Source organism: Hypanus sabinus, chromosome 25 (genome assembly GCF_030144855.1).
Source record: "Hypanus sabinus isolate sHypSab1 chromosome 25, sHypSab1.hap1, whole genome shotgun sequence".
Lineage (NCBI taxonomy): Eukaryota > Metazoa > Chordata > Chondrichthyes > Myliobatiformes > Dasyatidae > Hypanus > Hypanus sabinus.
This window is the reverse complement of record NC_082730.1, coordinates 11454174-11478375: the sequence shown is the minus strand read 5'-3', so window position 1 is coordinate 11478375 and position 24202 is coordinate 11454174. Positions and strand designations below refer to the sequence as shown.

General features: G+C 42.8%; 1 protein-coding gene across 2 annotated transcripts in view; it reads right to left on the bottom strand.

Annotated features, from left to right (window-relative positions):
- Window positions 1-407: 407 nt before the first annotated feature.
- Window positions 408-24202, bottom strand: part of LOC132381011 (cathepsin E-A-like) — a 44725-nt gene continuing 20930 nt past the window's right edge. For both annotated transcript variants that reach the window (XM_059950089.1, XM_059950090.1), the window contains exons 7-9: window positions 7043-7187; window positions 3248-3346; window positions 408-1590 (exon numbers count right to left, since the gene is read on the bottom strand). In XM_059950089.1, the coding sequence (XP_059806072.1) occupies window positions 1426-1590; window positions 3248-3346; window positions 7043-7187 (409 nt within the window). In that variant the 3' untranslated portion in view covers window positions 408-1425. The remainder of the gene's footprint in view (window positions 1591-3247; window positions 3347-7042; window positions 7188-24202) is intronic.

The window sequence follows — 24202 nt, the reverse complement described above, 5'->3', positions numbered from 1 at the left end:
GATTGGAGAAACATCTGTTTCCATAATTTTGGATCTCAATCAGGTTTATTTTGTTGAAATGGAGGTTGAGAATCAAAGAAATTCTGAACTTTTTGCATTGACCAGTTTGTTTTAACAAGCACTCATTTTACACAATGAGGCTGCATGTTTACAGACCATTTGCTGAATTGACAGGGATGATTTCTGTCATGTTGGATCATGCCAAAACCTGGCAATGTGTGAGTTTATTTCAAAAAGAATGCCAGTTATCTTGGCAGTTCTCCACAAGGCTAGCTAGACAGAGGAGAGTGCAAATAGATTGTGTTTCCAGCTACAATGTATTAGAATTCAGATGAAATATGGCATCGGCTGTATATTTTCAGTTTTTGAGATATAAAGTTTGAATCAACCCAAGGGCACAGATCGAATTTAATATATAATGTTTATTTCGAATGTTACTCAGGAAGTTACAAAAGAGCCTGGGGATATCATTGTGAATGATTCATTCAGTGAGGCAGACTTCCACACAGATTAGAGAGAGAGCGAGCGGACAGGGTCCCTGTTCAATGTCACATCTGGGAGGAATTCCTCCAACAGCCCAGGACTCCCTTCATGCTGTACCAGATCATCGTTCGAAATTCTGCACTTAAGTCTCTGGGTGAGACTTGAACCCATAACCATTCTGACTCATAAGTGACTGAACCACAACCTTGCAGAGCAGTCCTAAAGTCGTAGAGCTACCCAGCACAGAAACAGACCCTTCGGCCCAATGCACTTAGTCTAACCATGTTGTCCATTTGCTTGCAGTTGGCCTATATCCCTCTAAACTTTTCCATGTCTCTTCTAAAAGGATTTTATACAGTTGGTTAGAGGGACTGTTTAAAAGCCCCCATTACCAAGATTTCTCCGATATTGACAGGCATAATTGTTGCCTGACATTATTTCAACAAAACTCCAGCTTTGTCACCATCTTAAATCCAAAGGTTTATGGCATTAGGTTTAAACACTGCATTACAGGATTGCAGAAGATTTACAGATTGATACAACACGGTAACAGGCCCTTCGGCCCAACTTCTTCATGCTGACCATGGTCCCACCAAACTAGTCCTACCTGTTTCTTTTGGCCCATATTCCCATAAACACCTCTTATCCATTGCTTAACTAAAAATAGCCTTTGCTAGAAGCTCCTTGCCAAGAAAAATCATGATCATAGAAAGACCAAGATCGCCCACGTCATACGACACAGCACATAACGAGAAAACAATAGAAGTTTCCATTAAACGTCTGAGGATAGAAAATTTCTAAAGCCATTTTGAAAAATAGAAAGCCATAACAGATCAGGTTTCCATCAACCAGTCAACTGTATAACTGTATTCCTCTAGCTGAGGAAGTGATGCAAAACAAGACATTCACAACAGTGATAATAAGCCTGATTCCGACTCATCATCATGCTGATTTAGCCAATCCCACTTGGTTATTTCCTCTGTCGAATACAGCATAATAATATCCAATGAAGACATCTCCAAGGATCCACAATGGTCCGGCAGGGGGAGGAATGTCCATACTTTGGAATCCACTGTTGCATTGCAGCTCTCCCCAAGGATTCTCATACTGCACATGGGATAGACTGGGTTAATGAGTCATACTTAGCCACACGGTTGTATTTCAAATAAATTTAATACACAGGACATGGAAAAATTCAACCCAGGCATCAACCAGCCAAGCTACACATTTTCCAAATTATTTCCCATATACTGTGACAGTGCAGCACTGGGCAAGTCATTTGGTGCACAATGTTGTGCCAATCTTAATGCCAATTTATACTAAATATCCTCCTCCTGTGTACCATCCTCCTACGGCAAGTTATCATAGGCATTGCTGATCCTATGACCAGCCAATCCGGTTTTAATGAATTACTTTGTATTTGATGGACCAACGTGGCCAGGAATGAACTGATTCTTTCACTAATTTGTTCGTGTCCACCCGACAGAGGAAAGAGGAAGATAAAAGAAACTGGTAGAAGATTTCAGTGGGTCAAACAGTTAGGGGCCAGTTTGTGTGGCAGGAAATGGCCAGGCACAGTTTCAGGACCGGACTGGCAGAGTAGTGGGGAGGTGGCCAGTAACAAGTGGTGAAGGGTAGCATGGATGGGTGGGCGGGACGAGCAACAGGTGATTGGTGGATCCAGGTGAGGCGTGGTTGATTGATAGATAGAGTCAGGGTGAAAACTATAACAGAGGCTGCCTTCAGTTTCTGCAACAGACAGTTTGTTCATCTGCAGCTTATAGGAATTGTACCTTTGTTTGTGCTTTAGAAATCATTTGTAATTTGGAAATCTTTTATAAGATAGAAAACTCCTGTGAGTTTTAAATGTGTTTTAAGACTCTTATTTAAAGTTAAATGCATATGACTAAAAATAAATGAACTGTGTTTAATCTACATTATTAGCTGGAAGTATTGCCTCCTTGGTAGGGAGGGGGACCCACTGTTCAGATAGTGGGTATTGGCAGCTACACTCATAATGGAGGATAAACAGAGAAGTGAACTCGTCTTTGAAGAATTGGTGACGACAGTGTAACCACCTTTTGGTGAGTGTACCTACAGCTGTCTCTGAAAGATATGGCTTAAGATCTTCATTTGAGTTTAGAACTTTGCAGTCAGAAAACCCAAAACCATCACAAATTCCCACTGGCTATAAAAAGCTTGTATGTTCTCCCTGTGACTGCGTAGGTTTCCTCCTATTGTTCCGGTTTCTTCCCACATTTCAAAAAAAATGTACAAGCTAGGGTTAGTAAATTGTGGGCATGCTATGTTGGCATTGGAAGTATGGCAGCAGCTACCCCCAGCACATCACAGGCGATGACACAAACAACACATTTCATATGCTTATTTATTTTTTTAGATCTTTACCAATACATGACCGGATCTGATTCAGGCAGAGAAAGTGGGTCAGCCGAAGCTGCAGATTTTGTGTCTAGAGCAGGGGGTTCCCAATCTGGGGTCCACAGATCCCTCGGGTAATGGTAGGGGTCCATGGCATAAAGGAAATTAGGAATTCTTGCTCTAGAAGGAGACCTTGAGCCTAGATGGAAGATGAAGTGATTTTGCTCAAGTTTGCTATGGGCCTCAATATTAAATCAATTTACATGTGTTGTTTTCCTCTGCACTGGCACTTGTGTGGTACTGCTAATGTTCTATACAATATTGCAACTCCAATTCTCTGTTGAGTCAAAGGGGTCACTCTTCTTGGCAGGAAACATGCACCTACCTGAAGAACGTAGGCCTCAGGAGGAAGGACATACTCAACTCCTCCTATTATGAAGGTCACATCAGGCATGCTGGACAAACTGCCACAATCAATGGCCATCTGCGAAAACACAACAATGGTTAGAGACTATATCTGTAGTGCTCCATACCCTGCAATACATCTGCTTATCCAAACTTCTCTTAAATGGTGCAATTGGTCCCTTATCTACGACTTCTGCAGGCAACTCGTTCCACACTCTCATCATTCCCTGTGTTAAGAAGTTACTCCTCGGGTTCCCTTTTTCAACACAAGCCCATGACATCTTCTCTCGTTTCACCCACCCAAAGGGGGAAAATGCCTGAATGTATTCACCCCATCTGTACCCCACTTGAATTTGTTTATCTCCATGAGATCTCCCCTTATTATTATGCACTCTAGGGAATAAAGTCCTAACCTATTCAACCTTTCCCTGTCACTGCGGTCCTCAAGTCCTGGTAACATTCTTGTAACTTCTCTCTGTACTCCCTCAAACCTATCGATGACCTTTACTCTCGCACAGTCAACCATGACATGGTGCTCTAACATGTCATGGTATGACTTGGAAGCTGGACGGAAATTCCTAAAGCAGATGATGGACTACATCTCACCGAGCAGGGGACTGAACATTACACGTATAACTGGTAAGGAGTGGATCATACATGGGGAAGCAGGTGCCGAGTTTTTCACGAATGTGAAATACACTTAGTGGCCACTTTAGTAGATAGAGGAGCATTCATAATAAAGTAGCCACACAGTGGAAGCTGGTGTGATCTTCTGCTGCTGCTACCCATCCCCTTCCAGGTTCCATGTCCTGTGCATTCAGAGATGTTCTTCTGCACACCACTGTTGTGGTGCATGGTTATTTGAGTTATTGTCGCCTTCCTACCAGTCCACCCATTCTCTGATCTCTCTCATTAAGGCGTTTCCACCCACAGAACAGCTCTTCACTTTTTTTTTGTTTCTTGCACCATCCTCTGTAAACTCTAGATTCTGCTGTGCGTGAAAATCACAGAAGATCAGCAGTTTCTGAGCTACTCAAACCACCCCATCTGGCACCAACATTCCACGGTCAAAGTCACTTAGATCATATTTCTTGTCCATTCTGATGTTTGGTCTGAACAACAACTGAATGCCTTGGCTTGCTTTTATGCATTGCTGCCACAGGCTGATGAGATATTTGCATTAACTCAAATACAGGAGCATAGGTGGAGTGAACTCGGCCTTTCCTCCTTGGAGCGACGGAGGATGAAGGGTGACTTGATAGAGGTGTATAAGATGATGAGAGGCATTGATCATGTGGATAGTCAGAGGCTTTTCCCCAGGGCTGGAATGGTTGCCACAAGAGGACACAGGTTTAAGGTGCTGGGGAGTAGGTACAGAGGACATGTCAGTTTTTTACTCGGAGAGTGGTGAGTGCGTGGAATGGGCTGCTGGCAACAGTGGTTGTGGAGGCGGATATGTTAAGGTCTTTTAAGAGACTCCTGGATAGGTACGTGAAACTTAGAAAAATAGAGGGCTATGGGTAAGCCTAGTAACTTCTCAGGTTGGGACATGTTCGCACAATTTTGTGGGCTGAAGGGCCTGTATTGTGCTGTAGGTTTTCTATGTTTCTATGTATACCTAATAAAGTGACCACTGAGTGTATATACAGCCATCTGGAATACCCTCAGATAATTAACACAGAATTGTATTAACTTGTCTCATATTGAATCAAGCAGGTTTCAATTCTACTTCCCATTGCCATTCGGACATCAGTCCATGGCCTCCTCCACTGCTACGATGAGGCCACACTCATGTTGATGAGCAACATCTTATATTCTGTCTCAGTAGACTCCAATCCTGATGGCATGAGCATCAATTTCTCTGACTTCCAATAATTAACCCCCCCCCCACCATTCCCCATTCCTGTTTCCCTCACTTTATCCCCATACCTGCTCATCACCTCCTCCTTCCCTTTCTTCCATGGTCTTCTGTTCCCTCCTATCAGATTCCCCCTTCTCCAGTCCTTTACCTCTTTCACCAATGAACTTCCTAGCTCTACCCCTTCCGCTCTCCCGGTTTCACCTATCACCTGCCATCTTGTATTTCTTCCATCCCCTTATTCTGACTTCTCCCCTTCCTTTCCAGTCCTGAAGAAGGGTCTCGGCCCAAAATATCGACTGTACTCTTCTCCATAGATGATGCCTGGCCTGCTGAGTTCCTCCAGCATTTTGTGTGCGTTGCATCAAACACTGTTTTATCTTCCTCAACAGAGACCTTGAAGAAGGGTCTTCTTCTTAGTCCATCACACTCAATGGTGCATTGGCCATTGACACCAGCTCACCAGAGTTCTCTGTCCTGGGCCAGTACGTCATAATGTCCCCAGGTGCAGCCAATCCTCAAAGATCCTCCTCTCCCAGGGACAAGGTCTTTGGAGCTTCCGGTTACATTTCCGTAGCTCTGGGTTTTAACGGGATGGGGTTGCTAGCCCCATGCTCGACCCTCATCCTTTCACAGCCGGGTTTGGGACCGTCCATGGCTGAGTTCCTGGAGGTATCTAGCTGGTGTTTGGTCTGGACAGATTTGATCACATTTAATATTTCATTGTGACAGAGATGGAGGCTTTTTGGCCCATTGGACCTCAGAACAATCTCAGTCTATCCCATCTATAGGAAGGGTGTCATTAAACTGGAACGGGTGCAGAAAAGTTTCACTGGGATGGTTCTGGGATGGGGCAGCTTTAGTTATAAGGAAAGGCTAAATCGGCAGGGACGATTTTCCCTGAAACAAAGGAGGCTGAAGTGTCACCTGATAAAGGTAAATAAAATCATAAGGTGGATGGTCACAGTCTTATTCCACAAGTCTAAAACTAGTGGGAATAAGTTTTGAGAAGAGACAGGAATTATTTAAAAGGAAACTGAGGGACAACTTTTTTTGCACAGTGTGTACAGAATTAGCTACCACAGGATATAGTATTGGCAGATTTAATTAAAATGTTTAAGACATTCGGAAGTGTGCACGGAGAGGAAATGATTCGAGAAATGTGGGGATACAGCCCAGTCCATCGCAGACAAAGCCCTTCCCATCACTAAGCAGATCTACAAGGAGCACTGTCATAAGAAAGCAGTGTCCAAGGACCCCACCACCACCCAGGTCATGCTCTCTTCTTGCTGCTGTCTTCAGGAAGAAGGTACAGGAGGCCTCAGGGCTCATACCGCTAGTTTCAGGTGCAGTTATTACCCCTCAACCATCAGGCTCCTGGAACAAAGGGGATAACTTCACTCAACTTCATTTGCCCCATCTTTAAAATGTTCCCACAGCTAATAGGCTCACTTTCAAGGACTCTTCATCTCATGTTCTTGATATTTATTGCTTACTTATTAGTATTATTATTACTTCTTTTTCGGTTTGCTCAGATTGTTGTCTTCTGCACACCGGTTGAACCCACAAATTGGGCAGTCTTTCATTGGTTATTATTCGATAGATTTATTGAGTGTTCTCATAAGAAAATGAATCTCAGGGTTGTATAGGATGACATATACGTACTTTGATAATAAAATTTACTTTAAACTTTGAGATCAAGCGTTGGTAGATGGGATTTGTATAGATGGAGACCTGATCAGGACAGGCACGGTAGGCCAAAGGACTGCGGCTCCTCAACACAATGACTGTAGCAATAAAGGGAGTTAACTTTCCTACATATTTCTCTCCAGCAGATAGCCCTCGGATTTAAAAAGGAGACAAGAGCAAGGTTATCGTCACAACAAGAATCCGGAAATGGTTTTGGTTTCAGCGTACCTCTCCTTCGCCACTAGACATGGCCCCGATGCTGCTCTGTATCACACTGATGCTCGTGGTTGGGCCGCTGAGGAGGGAGGTCCCAGTGTCCACAATGGCTTTGCACCCACCTTCACAGGCTACAACGTTGCCTCCAACTTGCACACTGAAAAATTTGAGAGTATGAGAATGAGAATTAGGCGCAGGAATAAACAGCTCTCTTCCATAGTATTCCAGCTCATCTGTTTCAGGGCTTGTGCTCCACATTATCTTGTCCAAAATTTATTCAGTGCACAACATTCCCACAAATAGATTACTGGGTCAATATCATCTGGTAGTGTTATAAGCTGGGAGCCAGAGAGTGTTGGGCTCCGAGGTCTTTTAGAGCACCTGAATTAGCTAATTGTTGTTTAACAAGAGTAATTATTCATTTAGCGTCCCTCATGATTTTTCTTAAGTGCCTCACTCTTTATATTATGGTTTCCTGGTGCTTTCCAGTTAAACTTGAGATACATCCTTATTCTCCTGAATTCCAGTGAGTACAGGCCCAGAGCCATCAAACAGTCATCATATGAGAAGCCTTTCAATCCCAGAATCATTTTTGTATACCTCCTTTGAACCCGCTCCAATTTCTTAGATAAAGAGCCCAAAACTGCTCACAATACTCTATTTGAGGCCTCACCATTGCCTTATGAAGTCTCAATATTACATCCTTGGTTTTATATTCTAGTGCTCTTGAAATGAATGCTAACATTGCATTTGCCATCCTCACCACAGACTCAACCTGCAAATTAACCTTAAGTGGATCCTGCACGAGGACTCCCAAATCCCTTTGCACCTCAGATTTTTGAAATTCTCTCCATTTAGAAAATAATCTATGCTTTTATTTCTTCTACCAATGTGCATAACCGTACGCTTCCAGACACGGTATTCAACCTGCCACCTCTTTGCCCATTCTCCTAACCTGTCTAAGTCTTCCTGAAGCATCTCTGCTTTCTCAAAACTACCTGCCCCTCCACCTATCTTTGTATCATCTGCAAACCTGGCCACAAAGCAATCAATTCCATCATCCAAATCATTGACATATAACATGAAAAGAATCGGTCCCAGCACAGACCCCTGTGGAACACCACTAGTCACCGACAAACAACCAGAAAAGGCTCACTTTGTTCCTAATCTTTACCTCCTGCCAATCAGCCACTGCTTTATCCATACTAGAATCTTTCCCGTAATACCATGGGCTCTTAACTTGTTAGGCAGCCTCTAGAGTGGCACCTTGTCAAAGAACTTCTGAAATCCAAGTACACAATATCAACTGAATCTCCTTTCTCTATCTGGCTTGTTATTTCTTCAAAGAATTCCAGCAAATTTGTCAGGCAAGATTTTCCTTTGAGAAAACTATGCTGACTATGGCCTATTTTTTCATGTGCTTTCAAGTACCACAAAACCATATCCTTAATAATCAACTCCAACGTCTTTCCAACCACTCAACTGGCCTATAGTTTCATTTCTTCTGCCTTTCTCCTATCTTGAAGAGTGGAGTGACATTTACAATTTTCCAGTCCTCTGGAGCCAGACTAAAATCCATTTATTCTGAAAGATCATTACTAATCCCTCCACAATCTCTTCGGCCACCTCTTTCAGACCTTTCAGATGGCAGTGGACCATCTAGTCTACGTGACTTATCTACCTTCAGACCTTTCAACTTCCCATGAACCTTCACAATAATAATGGCAAATTCACACACTTCTGTCCCCTGGCACTCCCGAAATTCTGCTAGTGCCTTCCACAATGAAGAGTGATGCAAAATACTTATTTTGATTGTCCGTTGTTTCCTTGTCCTCCATTAATACATCTCCAGCATCATTTTCCAGCAGTCTGATATCTACTCCCACCTCTCTTTTACAATTTATATATCTGAGAAACTTTTGGTATCCTCTTTTATATAATTGACTAACTTACCTTTGTATTCCATTTTTACCTTCTTTAAAACATTTTTAGAAACATGGAAAACCTACAGCACTATACAGGCCCTTCGGCCCACAAAATTGTGCTGAACATGTCCCTACCTTAGAAATTACTAGGCTTACCTATAGCCCCCTATTTTACTAAGCTCTATGTACCTATCTAAAAGCCTCTTAAAAGATCCTATCGTATCCAACTCCACCACCATTACCAGCAGCCCATTCCACTCACTCACCATTCTCTCAGTAAAAAACTTACCCCTGACATCTCCTCTGTATGTACTCCCCAGCACCTTAAACCTGTGTCCTCTTGTTGCAACCATTTCAGCCCTGGGAAAAAGCCTCTGACTATCCACACGATCAATGCCTCTCATCATCATGTACACCTCTATCAGGTCACCTCTCATCCTCCTTCGCTCCAAGGAGAAATAGTTGCCCTTTGTTGGTTTTTAAAAGCTTCCCAATCCTCTAACTTCGCAATAATTTTTGGTCTATTATATGCCCTCCCTTTGACTCTTATGTGAGCTTTGACTTCCCTTGTCAGCCACGGTTGTGTCACCCTGCCTTTAGAATACTTCTTCCTCTTTGGAGTGTATGTATCCTGCGTCTTCTGAATTGCTCCCAGAAATTCCAGCCATTGCTGTTCTGCCATCATCCCTGCCAGTGTTCTTTTCCAATTTTGGCTAGCTCCTCTGTAATTTATGTCCATGTTATTCCCTTTACCCCACTGTGATACTGATACATCTGACTTTAGCTTCTCCATCTCCAATTGCAGGGAGCGTTTAATCACATTATGATCACTGGCTCCTAAGGGTTCCTTTACCTTTAGCTCTCGAATCAATTCTGGCTCATTGCACAACACAGTTCTGGCTCATCTATTCAGCTAGAATAGCTGAACTTGTGGGCTCAACCACGAGCTGCTCTAAAAAGCCATCTCATAGGCATTCTACAAATTCCCCCTTTGGGACACAGCATCAACTTGATTTTCCCCACCTACTTGACTATTGTAACATTGCCTTGTTGACGTACATTTTCTACCTCCCATTGTAATTTGTAGACCACACCTTCACAACCAGGGTCTTTTTACTCTTGCAGTTTCTTGGCTCTACTCACAATGATTCTACACTTTCCAATCCCATGTTGCCTCTTTCTGATTTGATTTCATTTCTAACCAACAGAGCCATCCTACCCTTTCAGCCTACCTGCCTGTCCTTTCCACACAATGTGTATCCTTGGACGTTAAGCTCCCAGCTATAATCTTCTCTCAGCCACGATTCGCTGATGCGCACAATGTCATACATGCCTGTTACAGTACGTACCTGACCACACCAGCCACTGATGCTTAGATGCTCCAATTCTCTGGAGTGTGGCAAGTTGGCACAGTCCCTTTCAAGATTCTGGTCCGCTCTGCTTATTGGCGTCCATGTTTTAGTGCCAAGATTTCAATATTTAAAGAGCAACTGAATTCAGGTTCGGTACTCAACCATCAGCACAACTTTGGTTCAGTCCGTGATTGCGTTTAGGATTTCTGTGTCACTTGGATTCCCATGTAGTCTCGTCAGGTTCTCAAGAGCCCTGTTCTCATCTCGGTCTCAAAGGCATGTCTCGATTCTGGTCTTGGATATTCCCAGCACTCCCTACCATCCTCGCCTAGGCCCCTTGTCACACGTGCCAATCTGTAACTGTGCTACCAGTTCATCTAATCATATTCCGTATACTACGTGCATTCAAACGTAACACCTTCAATCTGTCTTCATCACCCTTTTTGATTTTATCCCCTTTTACATTACAACTCCTCCCGTTCATTGCAACTTTGCCCTATCATCAGCCGCTCCCTGTTAGTAGTCTGGCTACACACTACCTCGGTTTGTAAACCAACTACCCCATCCTCTGCCCTATCACTCCGGCTCCCATACCCCTACCAAATTAGTTTAAACCCTCCTGAACAGCTCTAGCAAACCTGCCCACAGGAATATTCATCCCGCTCAGGTTCAGGTGTAACCCGTCCCTTTTGCACAGGTCATACCTTCCCCAGAAGAGAGCCCAATGATCCAGAAATCTGAAGCCCTGCCCCCTGCACCAGTTCCTCAACCACTCATTCATCCGCCAAATACTCCTATCCGTATCCTCAGAGGCACGTGGCACTGGGAGCAATCTAGAGATTGCTGCCCTGGAAGTCCTAGTTTTCAGCTTTCTACCTAGCTCCCTAAAATCTCTCTTCAGGACCTGTTCATCTTTACTACGTATGTCATTGGTGCCAATATGTACCAAGACTTCTAGTTTCTCACCTTCTCCTTTAGAATGCCGTGGATCCAGTCCAAGACATACCTGACCCTGGCACCAGGGAGGCAACATACCATCTGGGTGTCTTTATTGTGTCCACAGCTTCGCGCCTCTACTCCTCCAACTATGGAATCTCCTAACATTCCTCTTCACTACTCTGCACTCCTGATCCACAGTGACAGACTCACAGCCAGAGTCTGTGCCCCTTCCCCCGGTAGGTCATTCCCCCTCAACAGTATCCAAAGTGAGAGACTTATTATTGAGGGGAGCGGCCAAGAGGGCTACTCTGCACCGGCTGTCCATTTACATTCCTTCTCCTGACAGTCATCCAGTCACCTGTCTTTTGCAACCTACGGGACAACAACCTCCCTGTAGCTCCTACCTATCACCTCTTCAGACTCCCTAATGAGCTGAAGGACATCAAGCCGCAGCTCCAGATCATTTACACACTCTCTGAGGAGCTGCAGCTTGGTGCATTTGGTTACCTGGGAGCTGGAGATCTCCTAGAATTCTCACATCTTATACAGAGAACAAAGCACTCCCTCTGGAGGTATTCTCACTGCACTAATTGTGATGGGGACCATATTTTGCTCTTTCTTACTTCCTTTCTCTCTTTCTATTTTTCTCCTTCATCCCTTGATATCCAACACTCTCTGCGTCTTATATTCAACAATGGAGAGTCCACATCGGATTGAATTGGACCATTATTATAGCTCGTGCCAAGACACAGTGAAAAGCTTTCATCGTGCAAACAGAGCATACCGTACAGAAGTATACTGAGGTAGTAGAATGCAGAAAGTAACGTTTGAGTTATAGGGAAAGTATAGAGCAAGGCAGGGCAAGTAATAAGGTAGCTTGGGAGAATTCATCTATGAGAGCCATTCAATAGCCTGACAGCTACAAAGGTTTACAATTTGAGTCATGGAATTTCTCCACATTTCAGCTCTAAGTGATCGATTCTTTATCCTGAATCCGTGCTCTGGATTTTCCACCCATGAGGAAAAGTCTCTCCTGCATCTTGCATGTTTTTTAATATATTTCAATGAGACTACTTCTCATTCTTCAGAACCCCAGCAAGAGTATGCTTATTCCAGCGAATATAATGCAAATGTAATTCCTGCGTTACCATTCGCTGAGCCCCAACCTCCTCTCCGTGAACACTGCCTCGGCCTCTCACTAGTTTGGTACAGCTGCCAACATAATCAAAGACCTCACCCACCCTGGACACTCTCTCTTCTCATCCCTCCCATGCAGCAGGAGATACAAAAACAGGAAAGCACAAACTACTAGGCTCAAGAACAGAATGGACCTCTTGCTGGATAAGATAGACTCTTGACCAATTTACCTCATTATGACCTTTCATCTTATTGTCTACCTGAACTTCACTTTCCCTGTAAGTGTAACTTCATTCTGCATTCTATTAATGTTTTCCCTTGTACTACCCAGATGTACAGAGGTGATGAAGTGATCTGTATGGATGGCATGCAAAACAAAGTTCTTCTCTGAACCTCAGTACATATTGGGATAATAAACCAAGTTAAAATCTATCAATTTGTTCTGTTTGCTAATATGTTTGACATTATATTGATATGTTCTTAGTATTATTTATTTAGTATTTTAGTTATTAATAATCATTTTATATTTGCACAAGTTGTCTCATTTTGCCCATCAGTTGCTTGTCAGTGAGAACAATTTTTGCATCGATTCTGTTGCATTTCTCTGTTCTACTGTGAATGCCTGCAAGAAAATGAATCTCAAACTGGTATGTGGGGACCTTGATAATAAATTTACTTTGAACTTTGACCTTCAAACGTGGCCGTTTTTCTTTCACTTACATTATGTGAGCAAAAGGTCGAGAGATTTTATGCAGGGTCCTCCCCTCTCAGTGTGAAGAGGTAAGAGAGCCCCACCTTGCTGTATTTGCGACGTGCCAGTGGACAGCATTCAGCTGCAAAGCCACGACAAACTCAGGAGAAGGGGGATTGGGGCTGATGGAGTTACTCAGCAGGGTGCTAGCATTGACGATAGACAGAATGGTCTCTTACACTGCTGCGATACGTCAATGCTTTGCTCTCAGAGGTGAAGCAAGCCTTTTGAGAATGAACTTAAAGATGGGCAAGCCCTGGTATTAGAAAGTGAAGGCATTCAATTGAGGCAGTCTGAACCGTGCCACGGTGACTGTACGGGGCAAGAGATAACACATATCTGTTGGAAATTGAACACTGCTTTGAAAATTCATTATCACCGTTGGAGAAATGTACTGTCTGAACAGATTCAGGTGGGAAAAGTGACAGAAATGTGGTCTGTGCTACACAAGGTTCATAGCAATAAGCAGAGAGTAGGGCAAACCAAATGAAACTATGGTCTCAAAGGCAGATGATCAAATTTTCCAAAGCATGCATACTCTCACCGTGCAGAGGAAGCACGTGTGGACTGTGAACAGAAACAATGTTCACCACATTCGACCTAAAAGACGCTGACATAACAAAAGCTAACCACTGTTCTTTGCGATGAAAGTGAATGGCTGACACATGACAGCTGAGGTCGCTGGAGATCCGGGCTGAAGATGTAGGTGGGTGAACAGAACAGAGCCAATCTGAAAGTCGCAGCTAAGCACAATAGACAATAGACAGTAGGTGCAGGAGTAGGCCATTCAGCCCTTCTAGCCAGCACCGCCATTCACTGTGATCACGGCTGATCATACACAATCAGTACCCTGTTCCTGCCCTCTCCCCATATCCCTTGACCCCACTATCTATAAGAGCTCTATCTAACTCTCTCTTGAATGCATCCAGAGACTTGGCCTCCACTGCCTTCTGGGGCAGAGCATTCCACATATCCACCACTCTCTGGGTGAAAAAGTTTTTCCACATCTCTCTTCTAAAAGGCCTACCCCTTATTCTTAAACTGTGACCTCTGGTTCTGGACTCACCCAACATTGGGAACATGCTTCCTGCCTCCAGCGTGTCCAATCCCTTAATAATCTTATATGTTTCAATCAGATCCCCTCTCATCTTTCTAAATTCCAGTGTATACAAGCCCAGTCGCTCAAATCTTTCAACATATGACAGTCCCACCATTCCAGGAATTAACCTTGTGAACCTACGCTGCACTCCCTCAATAGCAAGAATGTCCTTCCTCAAATTTGGAGACCAAAACTGCACACAATACTCCAGGGCCCTGTACAGCTGCAGAAGGACCTCTTTATTCCTATACTCAATTCCTCTTGTTATAAAGGCCAGCATGCCATTAGCTTTCTTCACTGCCTGCTGTACCTGCATGCTTGCTTTCGTTGACTGATGTACAAGAACACCTAGATCTCGTTGTACTTCCCCTTTTCCTAACTTGACTCCATTTAGATAGTAATCTGCCTTCCTGTTCTTGCCACCAAAGTGGATAACCTCACATTTATCCACATTAAACTGCATCTGCCATACATTTGTCCACTCACCCAACCTGTCCAAGTCACCCCGCATTCTCATAACATCCTCCTGACATTTCACACTGCCACCCAGCTTTGTGTCATCAGCAAATTTGCTAATGTTACTTTTAATCCCTTCATCTAAATTATTAATGTATATTGTAAACAGCTGTGGTCCCAGCACCGAACCTTGCGGTACCCCACTGGTCACAGCCTGCCATTCCGAAAGGGACCCGCTAATCACTACTCTTTGTTTCCTGTTAGCCAGCCAATTTTAAATCCATGTCAGTACTCTGCCCCCAATACCATGTGCCCTAATTTTGCCCACTAATCTCCTATGTGGGACTTTATCAAAAGCTTTCTGGAAGTCCAGGTACACTACATCCACTGGCTCTCCCTTGTCCATTTTCATAGTTACATCCTCAAAAAACTCCAGAAGATTAGTCAATCATGATTTTCCCTTCATAAATCCATGCTGACTCAGACCGATCCTTCTACTGCTATCCAAACGTGTCGTAATTTCCTCTTTTATAATCGACAAAAACCTTTACAAGTAAAAGTGTCGAGGTAACACAGTTGGAGTAGCTGCTAATGAAATACCAAAGGCAGGTAAAAACTTTACCAACGGTAATTGCTGAGGACCACATCATCTTCTCAGTCCGGCAGTACAGAAGCCTGAGGACCCACACCACCAGTTTCAAGAACAGCTACTTCCTTTCACCCATTCTGTTCTTGAACCAACCTGTAAAACCCTAATCTCTACAATTTAGCAACACTACGACCACTTCAAACACTGAACTAAACGGATGTTTATTTATATTGCTCTAATTGTGTTCCCTGTTGCAAAATATGTGCATAATTTATGTTTAATTGAATGTTGTGAATATTCTGTCTCTGATGCTCGTAGCTGTGAAGCTGCTGCAAGCAAGTTTTACATTGCACCTGTGCTTATGGCAATTAACTTGACTTTGACCTCAAATTCAGCTTTGATTATCAGGCAAATCATCAGTAAAAAGCCGAATATCTCGTCTTTATTCAGGTCCACTGTGGAATCTTGCTGTGTATAAATTGCCTCTTGCATTCCCTACATTCCAACAGTAAACAAAAAAAATTGTATTAATATAAAGCATTATGGGATGATGTGGGCCTTTAGAAATCCAAATATTTATTTTCTTTTATGTTTTAGTATCGTTTATAGCAATCTGCCTAATACCGCACAGGCACACGCCTCCCCACATCTACAGGAGGCATTGCCTCAAGAACATCCATCATCAGAGATTCCCACTATCCAGGCCATGCCACCTTCTCTCAGCTGCCATTGGGGAGGAGGTACAGAAGCCTGTAGTCCCACACCACCAGGTTCAATAATCAAGATCAGACTCAGGTTTAATATCGCCTGCATATGTCATGAAATTTGTTGTCTTTGTAGCAGCAGTACAATGCAATATATAAGAACAGACATGATTACAATATTTACGGCAGAGGGGAAGCCATTGCAAGTGAACCAAAACATTATTCTGTTTAAATTGGATACTGGAGCACAAGTAAATGTTCTTGCAGAATCTGAGTTTAATGCATTAAAGCCAAGACCAAAGTTACATCAGACAAATATAAAAGTGGCTGGCTATTCAGGTGCAGACATTCCAGTTAAAGGAACATGTGTGGCAAAAGTATCACACAAGAATATTGAGCACACGCTTTCAGTTGTGGTCGTGCCAAAAAATGTACAGTCAATACTGGGTTTATCTGCCTGTGAGAGACTGAATTTGGTGAAAAGAGTATTAGTCCTGGACAGTGACACAGAGTCAGAATACAGTGACTGGATGAAAGAGCAAGAGAGAACAGAATTTGATTCCAACGCGGCTAAAGTAAAAGAAGTCATAAAGAAAAATCCCAGACCCATCCCTTTGTTACCAGCATCTGACAAAGCATTGCCACCAAGACCAAACTTGCCGGTACAGTACAATACCGATCTGAAGCCAAAGAGTGACAAGAATCAGGATCCAATTGAAGAAGTGAAAGCACAAGTGAAGGAATTGAATAGTTTTATTGAAATGATGTAATCTCTGCATAAAAAAAAAGATATCACAGTTAATGAATGAATTGCGATTTCTTCGCAAAGACCTCAAGAAACAGCCAGCCTCAAAGTTTCAGTTAACTGATGCAGACCAGACGAAGCATGAAAATAACAACAAAACACAATAACTGTGTGAAACACTTAGAAGGTCTACTCGTGTTCGTAAACCCACAGAGAGACTGATAGAGACTTGTTAAGTTATGCATTGGTTTTGATTAATGTTGCTAATTGTTTTCTTTTTAAGGAAAGGAAGATGTGGTGATATCACGTGTCACATGTCAGAACATGATTGGACAGAGTTCTGAGCATGCACAGAAACATCAAGAAGCTTGTGTGATTAAAATGTGGTTGCTGTTTGCTGTTAAATAAAAGTTCTAGTTAGGTTCTTCCAGAATATGTTTCCTTATGAGTAACCCATGGTACGTGTAAAGAACATAACAGCCGCTGACTGTAAGGAGTTTGTATATTTTCCCTGTGACGGTATCAGTTTTGTCCGGGTGCTCTGGTTTCCTCCCACAATCCAAAGATGTACTGGTTGGTAGGTTAATTGTCATATGGAGATAATTGGACAGCACAGGGTCACTGGGCCGGATATCTTGCTGTATCTCTAATTAAGTAAAATTTAAAAATAAATTTGATGCTGCTGCAAATAAGTTTTTCATTGCACTTGTACAGACATATAACTTGTGCGTAAGACAATAAACTCAACTTTGATTTTGACGACTAACTCAAAAAGCAGTCTATGAAAGGAACTAGCACCCATCACAACTCTTCTAATCCCAGCCAATTATTATCTTCAGGAGTACAGAGAGGAAAGGGAAATTCTCTCTGATTTGATGCGAACAACACATTTCACTGTACGTTTTGATGTTTCAATGTGCACATGACAAATAAATTTTCCTCTTAATCACACACAAATTATTCACATCAGTTCTGTTTTGGTCATCTAAAACAATGCAGTCAGCAGTCTTAGCTAACAATGGAATTACTCAAACCTTCCCATTTTGGGTTGTTGCAAAATGAAACTACTATTTATGAAATGTTTAGTCAGAATTCACAATGCATTTCCCCAAAAGTTTGATAGACTCAGAGAGTCATAGGACGCTACAGCAACAGACACTGGACCTTTGGCCCCTTTAGTCCAAGATGAACTGTTAATCTTATAACATGTTTTCATGATTTGTTTTTGGATGCTAGCTTTATGTCCTTTGAACAGCTATCTAATAAATATAATTTACCTAAAACTCATTTTTTTAGATATTTGCAAGTTAGAATTTTTTTGTATAATGAGTTACAGTCTTTTCCGAAACTATGTCCATTGGACAGTATGGAAAGAATTTTAGCTCTGAATCCTTGTCAAAAGGGTTTAGTAGCTGTCATTTATAATATGATCATGAAAATACAGCCAGAAGTATCAGAAAAAATTAAGAAGGAATGGGAAAAAGAACTTCATTGTCTTATATCCACTGAGCAGTGGGAGAAAATTTTACTATTAGTCAATTCGTCTTCTATTTGTGTTAAGCATGCCTTAATACAATTTAAGGTTGTACATAGAGCTCATATGTCTGAGGATAAACTTGCTCGATTTTATTCTTATGTTAATCAAACCTGTGACAGATGTCATTCTGATGTTGCTTCATTGACCCACATGTTTTGGTCTTGCCCTTGTTTGCAAAATTATTGGAAAGGTATTTTCAGTATTATTTCAATAGTTCTGAATATCAATTTCCAACCGCATCCTATTACTGCAATTTTTGGTTTACCAGTGGTGAATTATAGTCGTTTATCCTCTTCATCTCGATGAATGATCGCATTTGTTATGTTAATGGCTAGAAGATTTATTTTATTGAATTGGAAAGAAATTAATCCAACTATATTTCAGTGGTTTTTTCAAACTATCTCTTGTTTGAGCTTAGAAAAAATTAGAAGTGTTGTTTTTAATCCTTCAGTTAAATTTGAAGAAACTTGGAGACCATATGAGTTAAATAGTCTTTCACTAAACCTCACTTTTATTATCCTTAATTATTTGGATGGAGTTTCAGAGTTATTGGCACTACTGTGTATATCTGACATTATGCAATGGCCCATGTTGGTTAGTGTTTTTTTTTTCTTCTCTTTTTTTGAAGGGGGGGTTATTTCTTTTGTTCATAAATACTGTGAGTTTGGGAGGTTATATATATATATATTGATTATTATATATTTGAATGCCTACTTAAACTATTAACAATGTACTCTCAAACTCTTTGTATTCATGTTTCATTTATGTTTGCTTAAAAATTAATAAAAAGATTTAAAAAGAAAGAAAGAACTATTAATCTGCCTGGTCCCATCACCCTGCATCCAGGATAGAGCCTTCCATACCCCTCTCGTCCATATTTCTCTTAAATGTTGAGATCAAACTCACATTGACTACTTCCACTGACATCTCATTCCACACTCTCATCATTCTCTGAAAGAAGACGTTCCTCCTCATATTTACCTCAAACAATTCACCTTTCATCCTTAACCTTTGACTCACCCCATCTCAGTGGGGGGAAGAAAACCTGCTTGCATTTACCCTATCTGGGAGCAGGTGGTGGATGGTCATTTGAGCAGCTGGTGCAGATCACAGGTCCTGGTTATGCAACCACTGATGCCAGGCAGACAATCTCTGAAGACTATTGATAATGGACGGGGTCGCCCATCTTGTAAAAACACTGCTCAGAAGAAGGCTATGGCTAACTACTTCTGTAGAAAATTCTGCCAAGAACAGTCATGGTCATGGAACCATGATCGCCCATGTCATATGACACAGCACATAATGATGATGTCAAATCATACAAGACAGCTCATAATGATGATGATGGATCAGAATTGTACAAGGGAAAATTTACACCCTTGGTCAGATATTCAGCCAAGTCACTGGTAAACCTCAACTAACAGACCAGAAAGTTGACTTAAATTCCTGCTGGGACCATGTTTACTTAAAATCAGATATTATAGCCATCCTGGGTGATAATGACTACAAATCAAAGCCATTGTATTGTTTTACATGTCTCCCTGATGCACAAGTTGTTCTGAAAGAAACAACACTCTGTGTCCACTTTGTTAGGTACTCCTGTACATCTGCTTGCTAATGCAAATACCTAATTAGCAACAATGCATTTAAAGCATGCAGATGTAGTCAAGAGGTACAGTTGTTGCTCAGAACCAAACATCAGAATAGGAAAGAAATGTGCCCTAAGTGACTTTGACCATGGAATGATTGTTGGTGCCAGATGGGGTGGTTTGAGTATCTCTGAAACTGTGCACACCTGGGATTTTCATGCACAACAGGCTCCAGAGTTTACAGAGAACGGTGCAAAAAGCAAAATACATCCAGTGAGCAGCAGTTCTGTGAGTGAAAACATCTTATTAATGAGGGAGGTCAGAGGTCCTCACCGTAACCGGATCTTGGATTTCTTGATGGAAAGACCCCAGCTAGTCCGAGTTGGCAAACTTTACAAGCTCTCTCATGCTAACCACTGGTGCCCCCCAAGATTGCGTGCTCACCCTGCTGCTGACTCATGACTGCACTGCTAGATCCCCGTCAAACCGCACCACCAACCTCGCTGATGATACCACAGCGGCGGGCCTCATTAGCAACAACGATGAGTCAGCATACAGGCTCGTCAAATGGTGTGAGATCAACAACCTGTGTCTCAGCGTGGACAAGGCAAAGGAAATGATTGTGGACTTCAGGAAGATGCAGGTCGACCACTTGCCATTGCATGTCAATGGCTCTGCCGTGGAGAGAGAGTGTAGAGCACAAAGTTCCTTGGTGTGCTCAGAATGGCATTCTAACCAGGACCCACAACTCCGCCTCATTAGTCAAGAGGTCACAGCAGTGTCTACACAATCTGAGGAGACTGGGGCATAAAAGGTTCCCCACCCCCTTTCTAACAACTTTCTACAGGAGCGCCATTGAGAGTGTGCTGTCTGGCTGCATCATAGCGTGGTACGGAAGCTACAAGGCATTGGACCATAAGACCCTACGGAGGACAGAAAAAGCCACCGAGGGGATCAGCGGGGCTTCCATTCTTGCTATTTGGGACATCTACAGGGAGCATTATATACAAAGGGCCTGAGCACTGTTGAGGGTCAATACCACCCACCCATCTCTTTGACCCACTGCCATCAGGAAGGAGGTACATGAGCATCAGGACTAGAACCACCGAACTGGGAACCAGCTTTATCTCTCAGCCTGTGAGACTAACAAATACCCTGCCACCACTCACAAACATTATGATTGCGAGCTGTTTATTGTTTACTGGTTCTGTGCACTAAATGCACTTTGAATAATATTTTATTAACTTATTTATAGTAATATTTTGGTTTATGTGCTGTGTGTGATATATGTTTTATGGGTGCAGGGGAATGTTGTTTTGTTTGGTTGAATATAATAATAATAAGTACTTTATTGATCCCGAGTGGAAAATTATTTTGTTACAGCAACAACATTTAAAGACACACTTAGTAATAATAATAAATAATGATAATAACAACAACAACAACAATAATAATAATAATAATAATAATATACACAATAATAATTAACCAATGTGCAATAATAATGTAGGAAATAATAAAGCAGAGACTATTGTACTCCGATGTGTGTTCTCCTGTCGCACAGAGATGAACTGTTGGTTATGCTTATTGCATATTAGTAGAAAATGTTTTCTGTAACAGTCCCTGTGATGGCGGAGCTGAATGAGTCTTTTCGAAAGAGTACTCTGCTGCTTATTCAGTCGGTCATGGAGAGGATGTGCCAAATTGTCCATAATGGACAACAGTTTGTTTAGTGACCTCCTCTCCACCACTAACTCTAAAGAGTCTGGGCTGTTGCCAAGGACGGATCCAGCCTTATTGATGATTTTATTTAGTCTTTTTGCATCTCCAGCGCCGATGCTGCTCCCCCAACATAAAGCCTCAAAGAGGACTGACTTGCTACAAGACTGGTAAGAGATCTCCAACATCCTGCTGCTCATGTTGAAGGATCTCAGCTCCCTTAGAAAATAGAGTCTGCTCATCCCCTTCTTGAAAAACAGCCTTGGTGTTGGTTCTCCAGTCAAGTCTGTTGTCGAGGTGAACACTCATGTATTTGTACTCCTCCACCACCACAACTCCATCTCCCAGATTGTAACCTGGACTCGTCACCGTCCTCCTCCTCCTAAAATCAATCATCATCTTCCTGGTTTTGGCCACATTCTGGAGCAGGTGATTCCTCCCACACCACTCCTGTGGTGGACTATGTGCCTGTCTGGACACGCCCCCTGCTGACTGCTCCTGTGGCTCCTCCCACAGGCCCCTGTATAAAGGCGATCTGAGGCCTGACGCTCGGCCTCAGTCTCCAGGACATAGTATGATGGTCACTCACTCCTGGTTCCTTCTTCCAGTCAATAAAAGCCGATATCTCGCCTTACGTCTCAGAGTGAGTTATTGATGGTGCATCAACTCCACAACTTTGTCCACCAGTCCTATGTTCTCCAAGGCCTGCCCATCTCTGATACACCCAATCACTGCAGAGTCATCAAAGAACTTCTGCAATTGGCAAGACTGAAAGTCTGAGGTCTACAGTATGAACAGAAACGGAGATGGGACAGTCCCTTGTGGCGCTCCAGTGCCACCCTCCACCATCTCAGACAGAGAACCATTCAGCCGTACAAACTGGGGTCTATCTGTCAGGTAGTCAGAAATCCAGGAGATAGTGGATTTGTCTTCACCCATGCTTTACAGCGTCTCACTCAAAAGAAGTGGCTGCATTATATTAAAGGCACTAGAGAAATCAGAATATGTGGCTCTCACAATGCCACCAGCATCATCCAGGTGGAAGTGAACTCTCTGCAGTAGGTAGATGATTGCATCATCCACTCCCTCATGAGGCTGGGAGGCAAACTGTAGAGGGTCCAATGAAGATCTCACCGGCAGTCCTAGGTAAGTCAGGACCTGCCTTTCCAGCACCTTCACCACCTGAGATGTGAGGGCAATTAATCTGTAGTCATTAAGTTCAGATGGAGTCCCCGTCTTGGGTATAGGAACCAAGCAGGAAGACTTCCATAGCACCAGTATCTTTACCTGACTCAGATCGTGAACGTGCTGCAAAAAGCATATACAGGCAGATGACCAATAAACTTGAACCTGACATTGAAAATGTCCAGACTGGTTCAGGTGGACAGGAAGGGGACAGTAACGTATTGCAACAGTGGTGTGCAGAAGAGTACCTCGAATGCATGACACTTAGAACTTTGAAGTGGCTGGGCTACAGCAGCAGAAGATCATGGACGCACATCGTAGTGGCCACTTTATTAGGTACAGCAGGCACACAACAGAATGGTCACAGAGTTTTTACTCCACAACATCTTTACTCCAACCCGAAGATTCAAGGTTCAGATTCCAATCCGATTCATTTATTTATCACACCTATGTCACAACAAACAGTAAAATATGTTGTTTTCATTACCAATCAAGTCACCCAAGGGTGGGCTGGGGGCAGCCCAAGTTCGTCACCACACATGGCGTAGCATCCCCATGCCCGGGACAACACCGGACACCACAAGCGACAAAGCAACTAAATCAAAACAAGCCCCATTTCTCCAACTGCACATCCACAACCCTCCAGCCCCCTTGGTTGCCCTAAGAAATGGCCTTTCTGGTAGAAACATAGAAAACCTACAACACAATACAGGCCTTTCAGCCCACAAAGCTCTGCTGAATATGTCCTTACCTTAGAACTATCTAAGTTCTAAGATAGTTAGAATCTACCCTAATCTAACTATCTAGGCTTACCCATAGCCCTCTAAGCTCCAGGAGTGTCTTAAAAGACCCTATCGTTTCCGCCTCCCACCGCTGCTGGCAGCCAATTCCACGCACTCACCACTCTCTGCGTAAAAAACTTACCCCTGACATCTCCTCAGTACCTACTTCCGGGCACCTTAAAACTATGCCCTCTTGTGCTAGCCATTTCAACCATGGGGAAAAGCCTCTGACTATCCACACGATCAATGCCTCTCATTAGGGGCCCTAAACAGTGGCCGTGTCAAGACGCCCAGATCGCTGAATAATGTACATTGTAAAGATATTGAAGTTAAAAGATTATTAAGGAAAGTGGGGGTGTGCATTGAAATAGATTACACCTTCTAAAGACCTGGCAGATGCTTGCTCTGTTAATTGGCTATTTCATTCCACAGTTCTATCATACAACTGGCTGCCCACTTCCCTGTCCGGGGATCTACTGCCATCTAGTGGCTTAGGCTAAAACTACATCTCCCTATGCAGAAACACAGTGTAGCACATCAATAGCATTTACTGAAGTCTCATATTTAAAGTGCTTTCACTAGTTCCAAGGCATTTTACAGTTAATGAAGCACTTTTGAACTGTGGTCAGCACTGTAATGCCTGGTATGCAATAGCCATCAAGC